This window comes from Nyctereutes procyonoides, unplaced genomic scaffold (assembly GCF_905146905.1).
Source record: "Nyctereutes procyonoides isolate TBG_1078 unplaced genomic scaffold, NYPRO_anot_genome, whole genome shotgun sequence".
NCBI lineage: Eukaryota > Metazoa > Chordata > Mammalia > Carnivora > Canidae > Nyctereutes > Nyctereutes procyonoides.
This window is the reverse complement of record NW_026575159.1, coordinates 14,417,990-14,443,622: the sequence shown is the minus strand read 5'-3', so window position 1 is coordinate 14,443,622 and position 25,633 is coordinate 14,417,990. Positions and strand designations below refer to the sequence as shown.

The 25,633-nt window shown below is 35.4% G+C and overlaps 1 protein-coding gene across 1 annotated transcript in view; it reads left to right on the top strand.

The window, feature by feature from the left end:
* The window catches only part of MRPL13 (mitochondrial ribosomal protein L13), a 48,055-nt gene extending 22,805 nt beyond the window's left edge, over positions 1–25,250 (top strand). The window contains exons 5-7 of the mRNA XM_055313857.1: positions 4,226–4,312; positions 9,794–9,915; positions 24,964–25,250. Coding sequence (XP_055169832.1) covers positions 4,226–4,312; positions 9,794–9,915; positions 24,964–24,985 — 231 coding nt within the window. The 3' untranslated portion in view covers positions 24,986–25,250. The remainder of the gene's footprint in view (positions 1–4,225; positions 4,313–9,793; positions 9,916–24,963) is intronic.
* Positions 25,251–25,633: the final 383 nt, after the last annotated feature.

Genomic DNA, 25,633 nt, shown 5'->3' with positions numbered 1-25,633 from the left:
TGTTTCCTCTCAGGAAGATTTTTGTTTTTTTATTTCTCCACCCTATACCCTGGATATTGCTTTTCTATTGAAAATCTAGGTTAATGAGGAAGTCATTCCTGACCAAAAAACGCTAGTCCTTTGAAATTCAGGCCTGCACTAAGCTGTTGCCCTCTGGGCAAATGCCAACCTTAGGACTCTTTTTTTGTACTACTTTCTCCTACTTCTGGCCTCCAATTGCTTCCATACTTTAGAAAAAATGTATGTATGTATGCATATATTTTTTTTCTTAAGATTTTATTTATTTGTGAAAGAGAGAGAGAGAGCACAAGTAGGGAGGAGGGTCAGAAGGAGAGGGAGAAGCAGACTCCCTACTGAACAGGGAGCCCCATGTGGAGCTCAATCCCAGGACCCTGGGATCATGACCCCAGAAGAAGGCAGATGCTCAGCCAACAGAGCCACCCAGGCACCCCAGAAAATATTTTTTAAAACATGGAATATTTATTTCTTTATCATTTGAGTTATGTACCAGAAGTTTCTAATCTAAATATTGGCTCTCAATATTGATAAAAACGAAATCTCCTGTTGCCATTTCACAATTTTATTTTTCCTTCCTTAATTCTTTATAACCCAGTCTTTTTTTTTTAATTTTTATTTATTTATGATAGTCAGAGAGAGAGAGAGAGAGAGAGAGAGGCAGAGACACAGGCAGAGGGAGAAGCAGGCTCCATGCACCGGGAGCCCGATGTGGGATTCGATCCCGGGTCTCCAGGATCGCGCCCTGGGCCAAAGGCAGGCGCTAAACCGCTGCACCACCCAGGGATCCCCTATAACCCAGTCTTTGAACTAAACTCATAAAATAAGTAATATTTCCCCATTAGAACTATTTAAGCTTTTTATCTAAATACATTCATAAATAAAGTGTTATGCTCTGAAGACATTCTTTTTTATTTCGCTACAGTGGTAAATAAAAATAAATATCTGTTGTCAGCATACAATCATTTATTTGGTATAATACTGCCTAAAATTTTCTTAGAGGTGAGGGAGAGGGACATATTTTATTCTAGTAAGCCCTAATATAACATTTGGAAGTTCCATACTTTACTATTTATTTTTACCTCTTAATCATTTATAGGTATTTTACAAAAATATGCTCAGAGATTGCTTAAGAAATATTTAATGTTCTGTTTCAAAACATGAGACTATTACAGGTCAAATAAAATATCCTATTTTAACTACTTAAGTGAATTGCATATAATGGTATTAAAAAGTTATTTGGGCTGCTGATGATATATACCATAAGTGCTATAACAAATTGTAGTTTTATTATTTGATAAATATTTTTAAAATTTAAATTTGTTATTCAGGCATACTCACTATCCACTAGGAGGCAGTATAGTCCAACTTTTTAATAAGAATTTGGCACTAGATAATATTATAGAAATGGTTTCAAATTATGTTTTATAAATAAATATTAAAATGCATTGCAAAATGTTTAATGAAGTCCTGGAAAATAGTTCAAAGTTAAATCCATTTTAATTATTACTTCATTTAAATAATGTTAAAAATTTTTTAAGTCTTAATTTTGACTTTGTTTTATGATAAAGGGAATGGCTTATTAAAGGAAGAGGTCAGTTACTTTGCTTCCAAATCAAATACTTAAGTTTTTGTCTAGAACAGTAGGTCCTCTGCCAGCAGACATAATTTGCTAATCAGTACTTGGTGTATGGATGGGCTTACAAGAAACTTTGTTTCATAGTGCATCCTTCTGATTATTAGTATAGTTTATAGTCCTGGAATATTCTTTGTAAAATACATTAATACATTTTAATAGTTCTTAGTAGGTAATTCAACATCTCAAAATATTTTTTATAATTACATAGATCATTATTAGTAAACTCAGATAAATATGTTGATTCAGCCTTTCCTTATTCCTCTATCATATACTTTAAGAGTTTCTTTGTGCTTATATTTTTTCTTTTATTTTTAAGTTTTTCTTTATGTAAATAATCTCTACACCCAGTGTGGGGCCTGAACTCACAACCCCAGGATCAAGAGTTACATACACTTCTGATCTAGCCAACCAGATGCCCCACCTATTCATGCTTTTTTTTTTTTTATAACATGGTTCCTTTCCTGTCTTTTCTCTACCTCCATAGTTTACAATAAAGTTATTTTGTGTGAAATAAATGGCATGTGCCCTGGTTTATAGATGCAGAAGTTCTTTAATATTTATTAGCCTCTCTTTATTCTGTCTTTCTCACTTTCTGAAATGCTTAGAACTTATGCTTAAGTCTATACAGCTATCAATACTTGATTGCATGCACATGTTCTATTACTTGGGGTATATGTTGTTTGTATGTCTGCCTTTTTCTCTCCTCTGTCAGCTTATAACCTTTCTATACTTTCTAGCTTCCTCTAATTTGACTGTTATGTTTGCATTTTTTAACAGGGCAAGTTTTAAAAAACCAATTGTTAATTCAAGTGACTACAGCTACATTTTTATAGGGACATGAACCCTAAATGTCATATAACCCTACCACAACAATAAAATTGCTACTATGATATTCAGAGGATATAATAACTAGCTTATCCAGAAAAGATGTTCAATAATATTAACACTGTCAGTTTCTGCTTAAGATTTTTAAGAATTAAAAATTTTAAAGACTAATATCTAGATCAGTGCTGTCCAATAGAAATTTCTGTCATGATGGAAATATTCTTTGCACTATCAAATATGATAGCGACTAGCCATATGTGGCAATTGGTCACTTGAAATGTGGCTTGTGTGACTGAGTAACTGAATTTTTAATTGCTTTTAACAATAGAAATCTCTATTAAAATCTCCAGAACATACAGTATTAACAGCACTAAACTGGAAAAATATGTATGCGATACCATTAGCCTTTGTATGGAGTAAGGTTTTGTAGTCTGATTTGATGAGAAAATTAAAGGAATAGGAAATCCTCTTATAGTGCAACACTGTTCTGACATGTATAGTTTTAATGGGTTTAACTTTAATATAGGTTAAATTATATTCTTGGATTATGAGTTCAGATGGTAAAAATTGATAAAATCCTCCAAATGTCTGTTTGTAACTATCAGCAGTTTTATGAAGACCTTGAAGTGTATTTATATATACTATATACCAGCAGGCCCCCAGGAGATTGTGGAACACAGGGTGACACAGTGTGGACTTCTCTTGACAAAGGATACATCAAATCACATTCACACCAACAAAGAGGATAATCTTAAAAAGGGAAAAGTAGGGCAGTTGGGTGGCGCAGCGGTGTAGCCGCCTCCAGCCCGGGGCATGGTCCTGGAGACCCAGGATCAAGTTCCATGTCGGGCTCCCTGCATGGAGCCTGCTTCTCCTTCTCCCTGTGTCTCTGCCTCTCTCTCTCTCTCTCTCTCTCTCTCTGTCATAAAATCTTTAAAAAGGGGGGGGAGCGGGGGAAAGTAAATCACAGCAAGGTTAGTTTGCCGTGTTGGGAATGAGTATGGTAAAGAGAAGGCACTTTTTGTCTTCTTGAGAACTTATGGAGAGAAACATATTGTAGGTGTGATTGCATGTGCTATATGTCTATTCTGGGACTAAGAGCACCACCTGGTTTGAATTCCAGCACCACCACTTATTAGATACTTGAAATTGGGAGAGTTCTTTAACTTCACTAAATCTATTATCTCATCTGTGAAATGAGACTCAGCATCATTAAACAAGACAACAAATGTAATGCAACTGACCACTGTACATGCAGTGAGTTTCAGTAGATATTCACTGTTACCACTGTTGGAGATTTGTGACTTTGAGTCAGTCTCAAAACCGTGTGTTCAGGCTTACCTTATGAATTGGAAACCTCCTGATAAAACAGGATTTAAAGCCTCCCTGGGTTCTTCTTTATTCAGGATGTGACATTATTTGAGCCATCGGTTCTTATACAAGCTCAGGGAACTTTTTATTCTAACTAAAATTGGCACATATGTAGATTATTTTTAATTCTTCCTATTGTCCTTTTCCTTTAAAAATAGGTTAAACCAAATAGAGACTAAAGAAAATAGTAATGCCCGAAATAATGACAGTCCCTTTGCTGTTACTGCCATGTATATACTTAGGTCCTAATTTCTTTCTTTTCATTTCTGTTGAGTCTTAGCCCACTTGTTTTCATCACTGTCTCTAAATGTGTTTGCCTTCTTATATCCCAAATCAGATTTTGCTTGTTGAGTCCTACATATATCTGTTTTTCAGATTGTGAAACTAGCTATTTATGGCATGCTGCCAAAAAACCTTCACAGAAGAACTCTAATGCAGAGACTGCATCTTTTCCCAGATGAGGTAAGTCAGTGGTCATTGGTAATGATACTACAACAAGGAACATGGCCAGAGCCCCTGTTAAATTGAGGGTATTCATTGCTTATTTCATCAGCTATAAAAAGTATGAATTTCATTTATATTTTATATGACTAGTGGCAAAACTTATGTTAATCATGGGTTAATAACTTAGTTTTGGTTGCTAATTATTTTCCTTAACTTTAGAATACTTGTTCTTACTCAAAATTTATTCAACTAAAAAAGTACTTGAAAAAAATAAACATTTTTATTTATTACTGTTAAACTATTTTAAGTACAGCTTTCTCTTTAGTATAATATAATGAAATAGTAGAGGTTCTATAATAAAATGGTTAATTCCAAGCTGTGGAATCAGACTATCTGGATAGAATTCATGCTCCACCATTTACTGACTTTATGGCCATGGGTGGTTACATATTATCTGTTTTCTCATCTGTAAAATAAATAATGGTACCTACTTTATGAGATTATGGTAGGGGTTCAATGAGATAACATTTATAGAGTGCTTAGAACAGGCCTGACGGTAAGTGCCAGTTACTGTCATTACAATGGTTGTGATTGTTGTCCTTACAGTTCCTACTAGAGGAAAAATGTAGAAATTAATTCCAGATTATCAAGTTATAGCAACCATTTAAGCCACTGTGTGCTCTCTTTAGTTAACTTAATGCATGAGTAAATTATTCATGGTTTTATCAAAATGGTTAATGTATTACCTTTGCTTTGCATGAATCAGTAGAATTTTCCAGTATTTACTTTACTTCTGAGGTAACAAGCATGGAAGCAGTGTCATCATCTAAGAATAAATGACCTTCATGACATCACAATATTAAAACTTCTATTTCTGATTGTACCATCCCATTTTTTTTAGACACTAATTTCTTAAAGACACAAAATGATTATATATAGATATATAATCTTAGTTATAAGGCAGTCAGGTTTGAATGTGGAGGTTTTAAGTAATACATAGTAGTTCAGTTCAACAACAAATTACTGGAATAATTTCAGACTGTAAAATTAATGGGCCCATTTTCCCAAAAATGGATCGTTATTAAATAAAAACTTCCTAGCACATTTTGTTACCCAGGCCGTGGGGAAATAGACACTCATAGATTGCTGATAAGAGTACAAAATGGGGGCAGCCTGGGTGGCTCAGCGGTTTAGCACCGCCTTCAGCCCAGGGTGTGATCCTGGCAGCCTAGGATCGAGTCCCACGTCAGGCTCCATGCATGGAGCCTGCTTCTCCCTCTGCCTGTGTCTCTGCCTCTCTCTCTCTCTCTCTCTCTGTGTCTCTCATGAATAAATAAAATCTTTAAAAAAAAAATACACTCAGCTCTAAAAATCATATTTAAAAAAAAAAGTACAAAATGGTGCAACCAATAAGGGATCTGAGAATTAGGTAACATTACATATAATACATACATAAGGAGATTTGTGGTTGATTCAGCAATCTGTTTACTCTGAAGATACACAAGATTGTTGTTTCCATAGTATTTATAATAGTAAAATAATAGAAATAAGAGTTTATTTATAGGTAATTGGATAAACTATATAATATCCATTCAGTTGAGTACTTTATAATTACAAAAAAAGAATGCCAAATATTCTTGTGACTTAGAAAGTCACATAAATAATGCTTTCCAAGATACCTTGGTAAGTGAAAAAAAAAAAGGTGAAAAACAGATGGCAAACTACCTTTTGTATTCATATATACATATATATGATTACACATACATACTGTATTTGCTTCTTTCTGCATAAAGAAACTCAGGAAGAATAAATGAGAAAATGAAGTTGGCTACTTACTAAAGCATGGGAACAGAGAGATGGGAGAAATAGGGAAGAGAATAAGGTTTTTGGAGAATGCCTTTTAGATTATTTTTTTTACTTCAACTTTGTTATCATATTAAGATTTTATATAAGGGACACATGGGTGGCTTAATCAGTTGAGTGTCCAACTCTTGATTTCAGCTCAGGTCATGATCTCAGGGTTGTGAGATCCAGCCCCAGGTCAGGCTCCATGCTCAGCTTGGAGTCTGCTTGATATTCTCTCCCTCTCCCCTTGCTTCTGCATGCTCCCTTTCCCTTGTTCTCTAAAAATAAATGAATAAAATCTTTTTTTAATAAATAAATAAATAAATAAATATTAAATGACAGTATTAATAGAAGTAAGCACAACTAGTGCCCAACTAGTGCACTTGTTTTCTAAGTGCTATTCCGTATTAAAAGGAACCTGCTTTTCATTGGAGAAATGGTTGATTCTAGGTCTAGAGTAGAGAAAAAACAAAGTTACTATGGAGTATATGCATGCACATATATTTATTATTTCGGCATTGTTCATATTGGTAAAATAATAAGTAACAGAAGTAAGGCAGTGCTCAAAAATGGATGGAGAAATATCAAAAGAACATAGAAGGCATTTTGAATTGGTGCCAAATGACCAAATAATGGGACTGTGTGAGCCTTAAAATTAATGGTAATAATAATGGGTTGCATTGAATAGAAGACAAAAATTTGTGAGCCCATGATAGTCCAAAAATTATTTTTATCTTGTTATAAGTTCTCTTTCCTTTCTAGAGAAGAAAAAGCTTTTCCTTAGAAAAGAATGTCCCCTAAAAAAATGTAGAAATAATACTGAATTAGAAAAGCCACCATTATCAGCATATTCTGTGGTCACTGGGTAAAAGATTATTATAGAACAAAATAGTCATACAATTTCAAAACATCATGCTACAGAATACTTACTATTTGAAAGGAGATTAGATACTTTTTTATTTTGAAGACACCTGGTGGACACCAACATAACCAGGAGATCAAACATATCTATATGGGAAGACTGACATCATGTGCCTCCTGCTATGAATGAAGAACTGAAGACCCCACCTAAACTATCAAAATAGTGTATGTCAATAATGTTTAACCTGACAAACGAAACAGTCCTACAAATCCAAATAAAAGGGCAGTCTACCACTTAATTGGCTTAGACTCTTCAAAAGTGTTAATTTCATGAAGAACAAAAAGCAGGGAAAGGGCTTTGTATTAAGAGACTAGACTGAAGAACTTATTATGTATGTTAAACAACATAGTAACAGCATAATGACTAAATGTAGCATGTGATCCTTGACAGGATCTTATACTGGAAAAAAAAAAAAAAAGATCCTTTAGAAGATATTTTATCAGTTCGGGAAATTTGAATATACACTTACATATCAGAAGAAAGTACTTCATCAATGTTAATTTTCCTAAACATGACTTTGTAACGTGTGTGTATATACGTGAGAAGAAGGAGGGCAAACATGTCCTATTTTGACAATTGGTGAATTTACATGAGGGTTAGATGAGTATTCACTGTATCCTCACATCCTTTCTGTAAAATTGAAATTTCTTTTAGAAATTGACAAAGGTGAAAACCCTGCCCCCTGCTTATTGCACTCATTCTTTTCCTTATTCCCCCTTTAGGTTAATTATTCTCTCCATGCAGAGGACTCTTAAATCTCTACAAACACATTCAGTTAGCATGTTTGGGTTACATTCCCTGTGTTCAGTTTAAAGGAGCCACTTCCTCTCTTCTCGGTTTCATGTGTAATGCCTAATCAACAACTTTTCTTTTCTCATTTTGCACTGTTTTTTAATCCATTCTTTCAGCAAATCATTCTAATAGTGGAGAAAGTTTGTAAGCTCATTTCAGTCAAAATTCTCTTCAGTCAGCAAACATTTACTAACCCACTATGTTCCACACCCTGGGCTGTGTAAGCACTTGGCAACTTTTAAAATTGTCTTTGTGAATGATAGAGGGATTTTTTTTAATGGCTTCCCAAAGGAGTGTGAAATATTCATGAATTTTTATAAATATCAAACTGGCAAGTAGACTTTTTCAGGAAATAAAAAATTACAGCAACTTAATATTTATATGTCCAAGCATCCTCTCCTTGTTCCAGTTCTGTGTAATTTATATGTCCAAGCATCCTCTCCTTGTTCCAGATTGAATACATCAGGGAAGGGATGTTAAATGCTTCTCAGTGAAGAAACACATTGTCAATAGTATTTATTATATTTTGTATATATTGATAGTGACCCTATACAAACCATAATTTTAAAAAGCCAACTAAAGTTTTTAAAACATTGCTAAAATTTTGCCATATTAGGTTTTAGAACAAGTATATAACTCCATAGAGTTCTGTGATTCTTTAAAGCTACTTTAAAATTTTATTTTGATCCTTAAAACATTGAATAGAAAACAATTACTGTATTGATGCCATGTCCTTGCCCAGATATTTGATTCCCAATTATGATATGTTCTTTTCCAAGAATTGTAATTTACTATATAATTTTTTTTAATGTTTGGGAACATACTGTTATGAAAAGAGGGAAATATATGTGCTATCCCTATGGAAATATTCATAGGTCACTTTCATAGATATCCAACCATTATTTCAGTAATCTCCAAAATTAACTTACCATCCAAACTCACAACACAGTTCCCTTTCCCTATTTCTGATTCACAAAGCACAGTATAAATGTAAATTTTTTTGGTTACTCATGCTCTTCATTTTATCACTTCCTTTACTTTGTTCAGTATCTGTTCTTTTAAAATCTCTCTCAAATATATGCTTTAGTTTTTAGTTTGCTTTTAATTATGCAAATTCAGATTTTTTTTGCATAATAGCTTTTTCTTTCATTTTTCTGAATATTTGAACATATAACTAGGGAAAAGTCATTATGGGCAGAGGGAAATACCATTAATAAAGGCACCAGGATTTCAGTGTGGAACAATGCATGAAAAGCATGGAGGCTGATAATTCAGAAGGGTGTGTGTGTGTGTGTGAAGAGATGGAGGCACAGAGGTAGTCTAGGAGGCAGGACACTGGTTTGAGCAGTGACATTTTTAAAACTGTAATCCTTTAGAAGCCATCATCTTTTTATTTCCTTTTATATTCTGTGAATTCTAGCACAATTTCTGGTTCATAGAAGGAGTTCAGTAAATGTTGGCTAAATGACTCAAAGAAACAACATATTTTCATTTTCCAGAGTTCTTTCTGGCAACAACATGGAGTATGAATTGAAAGGTTGTGTCACAGGAAGCCATAGACCCAGTACATTCACTCAATCAGATGAAAAGTCATGAGAATCAGCCAAGGCAGTTCCTTTCTGTATTTGAAAGGCCAGGAATAAATTAAACAGTTTAGAAAAAAATAGTTAGAACTTAGTGACTCAATAGTCCTCAGAATTGAAGATGTCTGATTTATCATGAGAAATATGTTTGTCAAGATTATAAATTATAGTATTATAATGAGATTACTTTTATCATTAATGTACTTTTCAGGGATTTTTATAGACTTTTAAAGATTATATTGTTTTCCTCATTCTTTATTCTTTAGTTTGTTATTTTTTAATATTCGCTAAGTATTACTACTTTATTTCTAAGGAACATATTTTAAGAAAATTAAATCTGAATTTTATTTAACGTAGGATATACCAGAAGATATTCGTAAGAATTTAGTGGAAGAGCTTCCTCAACCACGAAAAGTACCAAGACGTCTAGATGAGTACACGCAGGAAGAAATAGAGGCTTTCCCAATAGTGTGGTCTCCGTAAGTCTTTTCTCTTTCCTGTCTTTGTTTTTATTTTTCTGGTTTTCCTTTTTTTTTTTTTTTTTAAGATTTTATTTATTCATGAGAGACACAGAGAGAGAGAGACAGAGAGAGAGAGAGAGGCAAAGGGAGAAGCAGGCTCCTTGCAGGTAGCCCAACATGGGACTCGATCCCAAGTCTCCAGGATCACGCCCTGGGCTGAAGGTGGCACTAAACCACTGAGCCACCATGCCTGCCCTATTTTTCTGGTTTTCTAAGCTTAGTTTAGTACCCCCTGTTTCTTTAACCAAATGAGAAACTCCTTGTGTGGGAATAGTGAACTTTTTTTACTTCCTTGGATGCTCCTTCCATCTTCCACCCGCAAATAAATTCTAGATGTAGATATTCCAACCAAAAGTCTCTAAAGTTTTAAAACTTTGCTATGGCCATATAAGGATGTTCACAGGTGTCTATAATTGTGAGACTTTTTGTTTGAGATGACATTACTTGGATTGATTGTAGTCTCTTGGAATGATAAACAAATTATCATTACTGAAAACAAAGTGATTCTCCCATTTTCTGAATTTTTTCACTAAGCTTGAGAGTATCATCTGATGAAAAGTCACCCATTCTGGACAATTAACAGTCTTGACCCAAATAAAAAAACAAAATAGCAAACACTTTTTGCTATCCTCTACACAATTTCCTCTGTCTGAGGTCCAGAAAAGTGCTCAGTTTTGACATACTATCTCCCATCTGATTTTTTCCAGGTTTCCTTATCTTCCTACCAGGGTCTCCATGACCTGGCTCCTCTCTGTCTCTGAAGCTTAATTAAGTTCTCCACACTTCACTAGGCTAGCAATACCACCTGTTTAAGGCTGTCACCCTTTTTACACAATTTAATTTTTCCTTGTCTTTGTTCTGCTGTTATTTCGTCTAAAACAGTATTTCCCTCCCCTCATGCTCTGAAATAACAAACTCATTCTTTAGACTTTAGTTCACATACCACCACCTTTAAGAATCCTTACGTAAACTTTGAGACCAGACTAAGTACCCAGCCATCTTCTGCCGTAGCACCTGCTGTGTTACTCTGTCATTACCACTATATTTAGCTCCTCAGGAGCAAGGGCTGCATCTTGTTCATCACTGCATCCCTAGTGCGTAGAACAGTACTTCTACAAGGGGGTCTTGGGAACATTTACAGAATTTATACTATAGATCTAAAAGAGAACCACAAATACTACCCTTTGTGCTCTGAATATTTGTATCTCTTTATTGGCTCTTTGGCCACATAGGTTTGTGAAACTATAAGCCTTCCCAAGATTGTTAGATGTCCAGCAATCTAATCCTTGACTCTTTTGTTATTGCATCTTTCAGACTCTTCCCACACCAGAGTCTTTAGGATATTCTGTTTGAATCTTTTTGACTTTACTGATTTGTATTATCAAGACTCTCCTTTACTATATCTGCAGATGATGAGCAAAATAATACAATTTTTAGTGACCATTTATCATGGTGACTATTTGTTGGGTACTTTCCAATTGCCTGACACTGTACTGAGTAGTTTACACGCATTGTATTTAATTCTCTCCACAGGCCTATGAGATAGATCTATTATTCCTATTTTGAAGTAAGGCATGGGTCATCTGGTTTATAAGATAGGCTGCGTTTGGACCTATGTCTGATTCCAAAGCCTGTGTTCTTTCCACAGAAGCAAACTACATCATTAATTTATTTTTTTCAACAAATACATTTTAGCTACCTCTTCTGTACAAGACACTGTCATAGGCTCTTAGACGCACATTGGAGAAATTCCACTAAAACTGTTATTTAGGGGCACCTGGGTGGCTCATTGGTTGAGCATCTGTCTTTGGCTCTGTCATGATCCCAGGGTCCTGGGATCAAGTCCCATATCGGGCTCCCCACAGGGAGCCTGCTTCTCCCCCTGCCTCTCTGTGTGTCTCTCATGAATAAATAAATAAAATCTTTAAAAAAAATATTTAATTCAGCTGCACAAACTTTTAAGTTTATACTCTGTGCTAGATCTTTGGATAGATGTCCTGGATGTACAGATGGTGAAGCATTTACATGTAACTTCCTCCAGAAGCCCTTCCTATAATCCATGAACTGGGTTAGGCCCCCTTTTTAGGGTCTCTTTTTACACTCTCCTTTTCATTTACTATATTTATTCTAATGTAATTTAATATATGTGTGATTTTTTGTTTAATATCTTTCTCTAACTTGACTCCATGGGGGAACTCTATGTTGTCTTATTACCTCAGCATAGCATCTGGCACATTAAGCAGGCACTCAGAAAATACTTATTGAATGAATAAGTGAGGAAAAGCAAATATCCTTTATCAGCTTTTATAAATGATGTTAAGAAAGAATCTCTAGAAGATATGAAGTGAAGGTAATAATATGCTCCAATTTAATACTAGGTCTTCATGCTAGGATCATTGAAATTGACTAGATTTAAAAACAGTTTTGTTTCTGTTCACTATATCATCTGAGTTATCAATTTCAGTTGATATTAAATGAATAATTAAACTACGTGGGGAAAAAAACTACATGAAAAATTGAAAAAATTGATTTTATGGTGTCTAAAATTAATACCAGCTAGTTACCAGGATACATCCTCATGATAAGTGTTTTTCTCTAAAGTAAAGAAGCGCATTCTCCATCATTCCTTAGGTTCTGGTTTTCATTGCTTGACAATGACCAAGAAATTATACATTATGTGACATGATTTGATTCTAACAACTAAGTTTAGTGGGGGGGGCGGGTGATTGTGTCTCTTTTGACCTTTTTAAATGCCTATTTAATAGTTTGCCTTCTTGTCAAAACCTGATTCTACTTTAAGTTCTTTTTAAATTCATTTTTTTCACCCAGATTATGTAGTGCTTTATTTAGACAAATCAGTAGTATGTGAAAATAAAAGGTTTTACAGTTTGTTTTACACGTTATGATCTTTCCATTTCTCTCTACTTTGACATCTGAGACATGAGACTCTGTACTTGGACAAATTTTATATTTTAGAAAAATCATTTTAATTTAACTTGTTTTTGGAGACTTACATGGTCATTTATTCCAGACATATTCTATGTGCCTTTTCGTACTTAACCTACATAGTACTTATATTTATCTTTACAACTGAACCCACATATATAGAAAATTTTTCTAGGAAGATGTAAACATTTTTTTAAAATTCTTTTAAATAGATGTAACAATTGGCTACAAATTGAAATTAATCTCTAGTTTATGAAAAACATTTATTAGCTTAAGTTTACCACTTTGGAATCTTTCACTTACTAAGAATTCGCATAATATACACTTCAAGCTCAAGCATTCAATTAAAAACTTTCACTTTTGGGGATTTAAAAAGTATTAAATGGGAGTCCTAGGTAGCTTAGTAGATTGGGCATCTGTCTTCCATTCCAATCATGATCTAGGGTCCTGACATTAAGCCCTGAGTCCGTGCTCCCTGCTCAGTGGGGAGTCTTCTTCTCCCTCCCTCTGCCCCTGCCCTTTCCACTGCTTGTGTTCTCTAATAAAATCTTTTTAAAAAGTAAAAAATAAAAATTATTAAATGTTTAGGGTGCCTGGATAGCTGAGTTAGTTAAACATCTGACTCTTGGTTTCAGCTCAGGGTCATGAGATTGAGCCCCATTTCATTGTCAGGCTCCATGCTCAGCGGGGAATCTGCCTGAGATTTTCTTTCTCCCTCTGCCCCTCCCTGATCTCTTTTCTTCTCTCCCTCCCTCCCAACCTCCCTCCCTTTAAAATAAATACATCTTTTTAAAAAAGTATTAAATGTTCATTGTAGAAACTATGAACAAGATACAAACTTAAAGTAAATAATCTCACTGAACTTAACATTTTGGTGTGTTTTTTGTGTTTATGTTGCGTGTCTGTGTCATATTTTTATCCCCATTTTTTCATAAAAAAGGAAATACAGGCACAGAAAGAAAAGTAATTTGACTAAGATCACATAATTGTAAGTGGTGGGTTAGGGATTCAAACCTAAGTTGACTGGCTCCTGAGTTGTGGTCCTAGCCACTTTGCCTGACTGCCTCTTGTTGCCTTTTGTAGCATCTTATATAAATGTGCTTAAGTCATGTAGTTCTCAGATATCTCGCTTTAAAAAGCAAAATATTTTAAGTAGTATTTTAAGTAGTCTTTGAGTTTTGGTAGGTTACCATGCTGTATGAAGTTCTGGAAATCTAAGAATGTCATATCTGATTTTTTTTAATAGAAACACCATCATAAATGAATTCATATTCCTAACCAAGAGGGCTATATGGTACTTTGTTTTTAACTTGAAATACCAAAGTGCTATTTAATCAAATATGTGACCAAACATAGATTATGCAGTTAGAGTTGTATATACATCATGAGTAAAGAATACTGATCAAACTGCTCATTATACTAAGTGCTTTGGTTTGTTTAACATGAATTAGAAGGTGACTGAGTGCCTTTATTATATTAATGGAATTAGGAAGGGCTTTCTGTAATTTTTTTTTTAAGATTTTCATTTATTCATGAGAAACACAGAGAGAGAGAGAGAGAGAGAGAGAGAGAAGCAGAGACACAGGCAGAGGGAGAAGCAGGCTCCATGCAGGGAACCTGATGCAGGACTTGATCCCGGGACTCCGGGATCACGCCCTGAGTTAAAGGCAGATGCCCAACCGCTGAGCCACCCAGGGATTCCTCTATAATTATTTTTAAGGAAATTTTTAGAGAAACTTCAAGTAACTTGATGCATTTTTGAGTTACTGCTCTGGGGATTTATTTCCCCGCCATTTCTTTTCATTCCAAATTTCCCTCTGACAGGAATATGCATTAAGGCACCAGCCTTTCCTTTTTATGCTCTGCTAAAATATGATCTTTCCTTACAAGCAGCCATACAACTTGTGTCAGTTTGTGTTCCCAAGATAATAATGTGGGTATACACTTAGACATAACAATTTAAGGATATCTCATGATTTAGGTATACCAGTTATTTAACATAAATCATCTGACATTTTATTTCTGTACATTGGAGCTGACATTAAGTCCAGTTTTTATTACCATGGAATGCATAGAACTAGTAAAAAAAAAAAATTTTTTTGGATTAGCCAAAAGCTTATGTCTGAGAAATAGATAATCTTTTGATTCAGGGCTGTCTAATAGAACTTTCCACATGATTAAAAAACTCTCTATCGGAGCTATCTAATACAGTATCTCCTGACCACATGTGGGTCTTGAGTACTTATGCTGTGGCTAGTGTGACTGAGAAACTGAACTTATATTTTATGTAATTTTAATTAAGTTTCAGTAGCCTCATGTGACTAGTGACCACTTTAATGAACGTTGGCATTTTAGTTGCCATTTTATAAAGTTCTAATATTAAATATTATAGACATTAGAGTAAAAAATAAAATATGTAACACACTATGCAGTGTAACCCATCGAAAATGGGATTTCTCGGGGTGCCTGGGTGACTCAGTTGGTTAAGTGCGTTCAGCTCAGGTCATGATTTCAGGTTCTGGGATCAAGCCCCACTTTGGGCTCCCTGAGCAAGGAGCCTGCGTTTCCCTCCCTCCCTGCTCCCCCACCCCTGCCCCACGCTTGCTCACTTCTCCCCTCTCTCAAATAAATAAATAAGATCTTTAAAAAAAGAAAATGGGATTTCTCATTACTGTTAGATTTGCTGTCATGAGAAATTTTTTTTTCTCCTTTTGGAGAAGGCAGCTGCTTAAAATATGCTCTCATTCCACCCAAAATAGCTAAGCCAACAATATAATCTTCTTTTGGAATGTAGTAATTGGAATTTAGTCAAGATAGATCTGATGGTGAATCTGCAGAGATTTGATTGAAACAGACGTACCTGGGTTGCACCTAAATCAATAGACACAATAATAGCTTGCTTTGGTTTTTGTTTCCCTAGTAATAAAATTTTAAATATGTTTACAGTGTAGAAATGTACATTTTAAAATTGGAACTATTATTAGACTTTGGTTAAATATAAGTTTATTAGCTCTTCTGTTAGAGATAAAAGCTTTTGAGAAACAAACAGTAATAATAGTCAAAACCCATTGAACCCAGTAGGTGATTGACAAATTGTTTTAATTAAAAGCTCTGTTGTTGGGATTTCATTTAAATTATTTTAAATCACTTAGGAAAGTTATGTTCTCTCAGGCCTAACTTCAGTTTATGCAGATATTATGCTGGTTGTATAGTCATTTTTAAAACAATGTTAGGAAGAAAAGAAACATTTATGAGAAAGCTGAATTTTTTTTAATAATTAAAAGTCATTTTCTTGTATAAGAATTATTGCCTATAAACTTCACTTCTTAAATTAGTGGATATACTTGGTATATTAATATTTTTATAGCTCATGCATACATAGATTGTGTTAGAATATCTTACAAAGCTATGTTTTATTTCTTGATGGTACAAAATAAATGTGTGGTTGCCATGTGCAAGTGGTGATTGTAGAGTATGCACTGAGAATTTGTCAAATAAAAAGCAACAGCACTGTTTTTCCCCCACAATGCATTTGTCTGGAATTACAGCTTTCAAATGGTCAACTTATTTTAATGCCGTCAATAATTATTTTCATAATCATTGTAGTTTTGCCAAAACATTACAAAACCACAGTAATCATAGAAATTATAATGCTATCACTGTAATGGAAACTTTTCATTATGTAGGATAAAAATAAAACTTAATCATTTTAAACTTTTTTATTTCATTTTTACAAAATTCTGTGGGAGAGCTTTTCTTAGGAAAAACAAGGTATGTGGAAAATTTCAACTTGAGTTGCTTCACATAATCCACAGAGTAAGTGATGAAACAATACCAAAAAAGAAATGTATTTCTGTATTCCTCACTCATTAAGTCAGTAATGCTTTATTTTAAACAGAACCCTCACCTGTGTATAGACACTACGTGTGGGAAGTTCAGCATCAATAAATCTTGAAAAGAGATGTTATTAATGAAAACTCATTTACCCAGGGGTTAATGCCCTCTACAGAGTGTGCTATTAGAAGTGTGCCTGCAAAGAAGTGAATGGCAAGGATGGAAGTGGGGAGATAGAAGGACAGTTGTTACTGGCCCTGAATTGTCTTTGCTGAAAGCAGGATTCGATTTAGAGTATTTCATCAGGCTGGATGCCTCTATCCCTGGAAAAGGAACTCAAGTGTGAGGACATTAGCCTGGGAAAGGGCCATGGTGAGCATCCTGTCTCATCTCGTCTGTAGCTCGAGAGCAATGATTTAAACTTACACATGCCCTCTGATTTGAAACCTATGAATCGTAAAAATCTACAGATTTTCAGGTTTAGTAAAATTAATACCCAAAAAATTATATTTTTACCTATGCCTTTTTTGTAAAATGTGCTTCATTCACATCAGATGCTTAATTTACTGAAAGACCATAAAGGAGGATTTTTACCTTTTCAAAAACCCATAAGGAATTGGGATCTGGACATCTTCAATATTTTCCATAATTTTATGCTAGTCTGTCATATGGCATTTTCCTACAAGATTTAACTTAATTTGCTGCTCTTCACAGGCAGAAGTTATTAGCTGGACTTCAGGAGCAGGGTTACATTCCAATTTTCCCATTATTTCAACCAGCTCAGCACTGGCATAAACTGTAGACCTCAGTATTTCCAGTGCTGCATTTTGCTCAAATTAGACCTTCTAAACTTTACTGTTCTTTTGGATATGAACAGATTAGGACTGGTTGTTAAAATTAAAAAGAATCTCAACTTGAGCAATCAAATCAAATCATTCCAAGCCAATAGAGCTTATGACTTAAAAATGATAGTTGAATGGAACAGCAATTCCTATTTATCTTAACTGAAAAAAGCAGTAAGTTGATTTAAAATTTTAACAATTCTGTGAATTTAATTGTTGGTTTTTAAAGCACCATTGAAGTTTTTCTAATCAGGATTTGGTATATGGTACAATACCTAGAGAAATGAGTAGAGAGGCACCATTATTCTGCCTATTTCCTGTATAGCTAACATCTTTAGTTCAAAGAATTTTAGTTCAAGGACTATGCAGTGTCACCAGATTTCCTGTGATTGTTTATTCTAAACAGTTTCATCAGACTATTATTGAGACTTAAAACTCAAACTGATATTTTATTGTTCTTAAGATTACTCCACTGTCCATATTTTATTCTTGTCTTTTAAATATTTTGTTGGAGTAAGCATTATACTGACAAATACTATTTATGAGTGAAAAGACATAAGACCTAAGGGACAATAAAATATTTTTGAGATTTCTTACACTTAAGTTTATACCTGATTTCATGAATTTACAACTGAAATTCAAATGCTTTTTTCTTCTGGAAAATAACTTATCTTAATGAGATAAATAATACTAAGTGTCTCACTGAACCATCACGTAAACAATGCTTTATAGCTTTATATTTCATTTTATTCACAAACCAAATGGATTTGTCCCAGCATTTCACAATGAAAGCTAAAAATTCCCTAAAGATTTTTCATGAAGTCAAAAGATAAATTCTTTTTTTTTAAAAGTATGTTTTTGATGACCTTTCTTTGCTAATGTCTCTTTTTTAATTTTTATTTATTTATGATAGTCAGAGAGAGAGAGAGAGGCAGAGACACAGGCAGAGGGAGAAGCAGGCTCCATGCACCGGGAGCCCGACGTGGGACTCGATCCCAGGTCTCCAGGATCGTGCCCTGGGCCAAAGGCAGGCGCTAAACTGCTGCGCCACCCAGGGATTCCCCAAAAGATAAATTCTTTTATAGAAATGTCCCCATTTTCAAACTAATTTAAATGTGTTGGCTTCTGTCAGTTTTTGTCCTGAATTTTATCTCTGAATTTCTAAGATGTACTTGTTTCATTTTAATGAGTGGCAGTATTTTGCCTCTTTCATTTAATGAGTGGCTGGCAGCATTTTGCATAGCAATTTCAGTAGTAAAGGATTTGCTATAGAAAATAGAGAATTTTGTGAGATGTGGTAGGATTTTAACTTTCAAGTTTCTTAGCAGTCACAAGTATCACAGAATACTTTCTATAGTTCAGACAGCCCTTTTTGTCAATTGTTTCCTCATTGAAAAGGGGATTTTTTTTTAAAGCTGTAGTATTTGAAGGCAGTTTTCTGCTAGTGACAAGTATTAAGTGCAAAATGAACTGTTGCTATAGAACATTTAGTAGCTATGTAATTTTAGCACAATTTAGAAGAAAACAAAGTCTTATATTGGCTAATTCTTTGAAGATTCATTAATCTCCCAAATTATCCTGAGTATATATATGAAAGTTTAACACTTTTAGCTCTCACCTCAGAGGTCAAAGTGTACATACTGTGTCTGTGTATGAGTGTGTACATCTGTATGTGCATCTCTGTCAAAGAAATATACTGTCTAAAGACAGAATCCGGTCTTGCTTACTGCTATGTTCCCAGTCCCCACAGTTAGACATGACACTCAGTAATCTTTGTTGAATGAATAAATGAGTGGAATCTTATCTCCATGAAAGAGGAATTGACTTTTAATTCAGGAAGTATGGTAGGGACGCCTGGGTGGCTCAACGGTTGAGTGCCTGCCTTTGGCCCAGGGCGTGATCCTGGAATCCAGGGATCGAGTCCCACGTTAGGCTCCCTGCATGGAGCCTGCTTCTCCCTCTGCCTGTGTCTGCTTCTCTCTCTCTCTCTCTCTCTCTCTCTCTCTCTCTTTCTCTCTGTGTGTGTGTGTGTGTGTGTGTGTGTGTGTGTCTCATGAATAAATAAATAAAATCTTTTTAAAAAGAGGGGGCTGAGAAGTATGGTAAATTCATATTTTGGTCTTTGCTTTTTAAAGCTTGCTTAATAGTTATAGCTAAAATAGAGTTTTTCTTTTTTTTAATACAGTTTTTCTTAATAGTCCTTGTTTTAGTGTAACTCTGATATATTTAGTTGTGAATTATTTATATTACACATATAAAGAAAAGATTATGGTAATTTTGTTAAAATATAACTTGTTTCTGTCAAGGAATATGTTTCTATAAAAAAAACTAATAGAGATTAGCTTTCTGTAACAGCACTTGAAATGTCTCTTCAAAGATTTCCTGAGATTATTTGAGAATAGTGTCATTTACAAAAATATCAACCTTATAGAGTATTATCTTTTATTTTAGGACTTCATGATTTTTTTTTTTGCACTGAAACAGTGAAAAGAACTAAGCAGACAAATATAGAATATAAATTCACTCATCATCCTTCTAGCAAAGGATTAAGCCATTTCATTTCAGTACATTAAGGTTTCAAACAACATTTAAGCATCCTTACTGTGAAATGCAATAAGGTAGATGCCAGGTGTCTTGCTTTTAAAAAGTATTTAATCTAGTAAGTAGATTAGGTAGATCTACACATAAAGTAGGGTTTAGGGGCACTTCTGTGGCCCAGTTGGTTAAGCATCTGCCTTTGGCTCAAGTCATGATCCCAGGGTTCAACATTGAGCCCCAAATCCATGTTCCCTGCTCAGTGAGGAGTCTGCTTCTTTTCCTTCTCCCTGTCTCTCCCTCCCACTCATGCATGCATGCTCTCTCTCAAATAAATCTTAAAAAGGAAAAAGGTAGCAGGACACCTAGCTGGCTCAATGGTTGAGCGTCTGCCTTCGGCTCAGGGAGTGATCCCGGGTCCAGGGATCAAGTCCCTCATTGGGTTTCCTGCAGTGAGCCTGCTTCTCCCTCTGTGTCTCTGCTTCTCTCTGTGTGTCTCTCATGAATAAATAAATAAAACTTTTCTTAAAAAAAAATTTAGGGTAAGTATGTAAACAACATAATTCAAGAATTTAATTCTGATAATACAGTGTTGCCATACATAGATTAGCAATGTTTAAAGAACCAAATAGAACATTTAACTCACATTACTAAAACTACATGGACTATAATTTAATCTTTCTTTGGTGATAGATACCAAAGGAATTCCAGTATCCAGCCTCAGTACATATTATCATAATGTAAAATTATCATTGTATCATAAAAGCATAAAACTGCCTGTTAATAAAGTTCTCTCATGGGTAAAGAGCTAAAAAGGATACTGTATAGCAAATGGAATCACCTCTAGCTAAGGAAGAGGTATGTTACCTTCTCTTAGGCACAGCATAGTTTTAGAAATTTACTTCATTTCCTTCTTTAGCATCTTCAAGTAGTCAACCCTTCTGTCTTATGAATAGCTCTATATGAGGTCTAAGGTGAACCCTGGCTAAGTCATCATGTGGTCCATGGAGCAGCATTGCATCACATGGGAGCTTGTTAAAATGTAGAATCATGAGCCCCTCTACAGATTAACTGAATCTGAATCTGCAGTTTCACAAGAGCCCAAGTGGTATGTATAGCCACTGACATTTGAGAAGCACCTGCCCTCCCCTTTCTTACTTTGAATTTCTTTTAGTGGAAGAAGGTAAGCAGTATAAATGCATTGTATGCTGTGCCTGCTTTTGTGTGTATGTGTGTGTACACGCACATGCTTGGAGAAATAAAACTGTATTTGGTGTAAAGACCTCACTTTTCCCCACGAGAGTACCTCCTGAACACCATGAAATATCATTAATTGCCTCCATTATAAGTTGATGTTCATGGCTATGCCAGCCAGCATCTAAAGTACCTAGTCCCTTGGCCAAGATACTGTCTTCCCTTTCTGGAAGCTAATTACCCATCCAATAAAGAGCCTGCTAAGTTCAGTTAAAAAAAAAAAAAAAAGGTGAGTTTGTAAAACAAAATGGCATTTTGAATTGAAGGCAGCCACTGTACTATAATGACATATCTTACAGGTATCCACTATATGCTGGGCACCATGCTAATTGCTGAAAGCATAAATGCAGTTATATTGGGACCTTGCCTTCAAAGGAACCAACAGCCTAAAAGAAGTCACACAGAATAAAATGGTACATGTAGGCACTTGCAGTCAGAAAGTCTGCACTAGGTCCCTACCACCCACTTCCTAACTGTGTATCCTTAGGGCAGTTACCAGTTTCTCTGAGCCTCAGTATTGTCCTCCATAAAATGGGATTGATAAAATTGTCTTTCTCACAGTGTAATTAAGAGAATAAAATGAGATAATACATGTGAAATAGTATACTTCATGGCATCTAATAAGCATTCACCACATCTTACATAAATAATATTTGCATAAGTAAAGACAAGTATAATTTGAGAAACACAGAAATAGAGGTGTGCATGATATTCTTTGGCAATCTCGGAAAGAGGAGCCCTAAGTTAGAAAGAAAGGCTGTGGAGGGTTTCCCAGATTATGTGATTAGTAGAATTTGAAGGGTTAGTCAAGTCTGCCAGGCAGAGAAAAGCTCAAGTACCCAAGTCCAGAGTGGGGGAATTTTTTATCTGAGTAATAGCAAGTAGTGCAGGGGCACCTAGGTGGCTCAGGGGGTTAAGCATGTGCCTTCCACTCAGGTCATTATCCTAGGGTCCTGGGATCTAGCCCTGAAGTGGGCCCTCTGCTCAGCGGGGAGTCTGCTTCTCCCTTTCCCCTCACCCCCATGCTTGCGTGTGTGTGTGTGTGTGTGTGTGTGTGTGTGTGTGTACCCGCACACGCATACACTCTCTCTCTTTCTCTCTCTCTCTCTCTCTCAAATAAAATCTTCAAGAGAAACCCCCCAAAATAGCAAGTATTCTAATGGGACCAATATATAAAAAGATGGGCTGTAGAAAAAGTAACTCAGAAATGTTAGCTGAAGCCATGTCGTGGAGGGTTATGTATTGATTTCCAGGGTGTTTGTATTTTGACAAAGCAGTGGAGGACTACTGAAGATTTTTTTAGGCAGGGCCACCTGACATGTAGAAGTGGGATGGAAAAGAAGGTGGAGACTCTGACACGTCTTCCCCTTTGCCCCCTTTCTCCTAAACTCCAAATCTTAATTGCTAGCTACCTGTCATGTCCAGACCTCAACATATTCAAAAACCAAGATCCTTCCCTTCCAATCTGTTCCTCTGCCTGTATTCCCTATCCTGAAAAGATCAGTAGCATTGGCATTCATGGAGGTCTTCCAGCTGAAAATCAGGCATCATCCCGGAATCATTTTTTAGTAGCTCTTTCCTCCAGCTCCCTAGTCCTCTCTCTCTCCTTTCTTCTAACTCATCACTGCTATAGCCTCCTCACTTCCCACCAAAAAAATCCTCTTGAAATAAATTTGTCTTTATTAGCCACCTGCCCTCCATAGCTTTCAGGTCACTACCTACATACTTAGAGATTACACCCTTCATACACATTTCCAATTTTACTTATAAATCCCACTAAAAGGTCCTTTTGTCATCTCATTGTTACTTAATTTTTAGAAACAACTAGACTATGACTAATCATGTTTAGTTTTATTGAGTGGAATTGCAGAGACTCCTTGTTAGGACCTTAGCTTAGAAGATTTATTTCTGAGAGCATCACCACCACCCATTAGTCATTAATTATATGAACCAGCTGGATAGGAGAATAAGTGGTTTCTTGAAATGAACTGCTGTTATGCAGAGAAGGATTAAAAGGATGTCCTTTGGAGCCACGCTCCAAAGAGTGTGGTTCAGCTCTCGGACCATGCTGCGCTGTTATTTCCTAGACTTTGGATGCAGTTTTTATTTTGGAAGGAGATTTCAAAAACAGTGACAAATTTCTGCAGTTTCTCTTCTTGTTGTCATAGAATGGCTGATTTGGTGAAGCATATTTGGCTGGTTTCCCAGATCAGTGCCTGTGTTCCTCAGAGCTAAATAATAACTTTAAATTGTAATGTAGTTTATTTACTCAGCCACTAGACTGTTGGTCTTCATAGCTGAGCAATCTGGTATCTTGTGAGGATTTTGTTTAAGAAAACATGCTGTAAATGTAGAAAGGGACTAGATAAGTTATTTCGGGGCAAACAGAGTTCATCTATTTTCTAAAGGAACTCAAACTATCTAATATTTTTACAGCTGTTTCAAAAATATCTATTTAGTTTACGGATTAGGAACTTCTGAAAACTCCATGTGAGCTCAAAACCTACAAATACACCTATGGAAAAAATAAAAAGACACTTTAACATTTTTTGCATTTTGTTATTTCCTATTCATTTTCTCCACTTGTTATGATTGAACATTGCCCTAAAAAAAAGTGTTTTTTTTTTTAGTTTACTACTGGAAGTAACATTCAGATATGATTAATCCTATAAATGCATGAATGAAGAAAAGGCCAGTTTGTATATAATTAAAATAGCAAAGGCTCGGTGTTTTACATTTATTTTGTATATGTATCTTAATGAAAAATGTAGCATGATAAAATAATATAAATAGGGGGACACCTGGGTGGCTCAGCCGTTGAGCATATGCCTTTTGCTCAGGTCATGATCCTGGGGTCCTGGGATTGAGTCCTGCATTGGGCTCCCCACGGGGAGTCTGCTTCTCCCTCTGCCTGTGTCTCTGCCTCTCTTTCTCTCTCTCTCTATCTCTCTCTCTCTCTCTGTGTGTGTGTGTGTGTGTGTGTGTGTGTGTCTCGCATGAATAAATAAAATCTTTGAGATATATATATATAAATAGGGAAATTATTAATTCAAAAATCATCTTGATTAGGTAAATCCATATACTTATATGCATTTTTAAAGATCATAACCATCCTTTCTGTGAAAAGGTCTTTAAGAAAGTATATTTAAATTTCAACAGAAATTGAATTCAAGTTTTTAAGTTGATTCATGCATAGGCACAAGGCAGCCTACATTTATGCTCTCAAAAGAGTTGGGGAATTGTTGCTTCATGATGATTTGGCTTTAGTGTTTTTCACCAACAATTAACATTTGTAGATAATTTCTCAGTTACTTTCATTTTATTTTTTTTTAAGATTTTATTTTATTTACTCATGAAGGACAAAGAGAGAGAGGCAGAGACACAGGCAGAGGGAGAAGCAGGCTCCATGCAAGGAGCCTGATGTGAGACTCGATCCTGGGACTCCAGGATCACGTCCTGGGCCAAAGGCAGATGCTAAACCTCTGAGCCATCCAGGGATTCCTGTTACTTTCATTTTAAATTGAAAAATAAGCCTTCTTTCATCAGGCAGGAGAAAATGATATGATGCTTCATAAATGTTGATTTTATCTTTCAGACCTGAAGATTATCGACTCTAGGAGAATGAAAATGGTGGGAAATAGCCATGTGGTGACTGGAGCTTCTTAATGAGTCTCTCCCAAGCTACAAGCAGAGTGAGACATCCACTGCATTTTGACAAGGAACTTGTCATGGACACTGAAAGCTTGTGGACAGAGGTCAGGTGGGGATACTCCTTCAATAGGAAATTGCAATAAAATACATTATTTTATATGATTATTTTATTATGTAGTCTAATTTGAGTGTTGTAAGTGATGATAAGAATAAAATTGCTTTCTTGTTTAACTGTTTGATTTGTCATTTAACGAAAAAACAAACCCTAGATAGCACTGCAATTAAGTTGCCAACATGTGCATATCCCACATAGATTCCCTCAGGTTCCTCAATCAGTATTCTGGCCCCTGGGAAAACAAGCCCCATCTTCACTTTTCCTTTCAATGATTATTTTATTAACCTCCCATCCTACATTCATCCTTCCAGCTTAGAAGGGTAAAGTTTGCCCTCAGGTATTTACAAAGTACAGTCCCCTTTTTTGTCATATAGCCTCTTGGTCTCCATGACACCAAAATAAACTAATGTCTGTCTGCTCCCCAGAAATCTCACCGCCCTGCCTGTGGTGCCATTTGCAGATCTTTGCACTATGTCTTCATGTCTTCTCCCATTGGCTC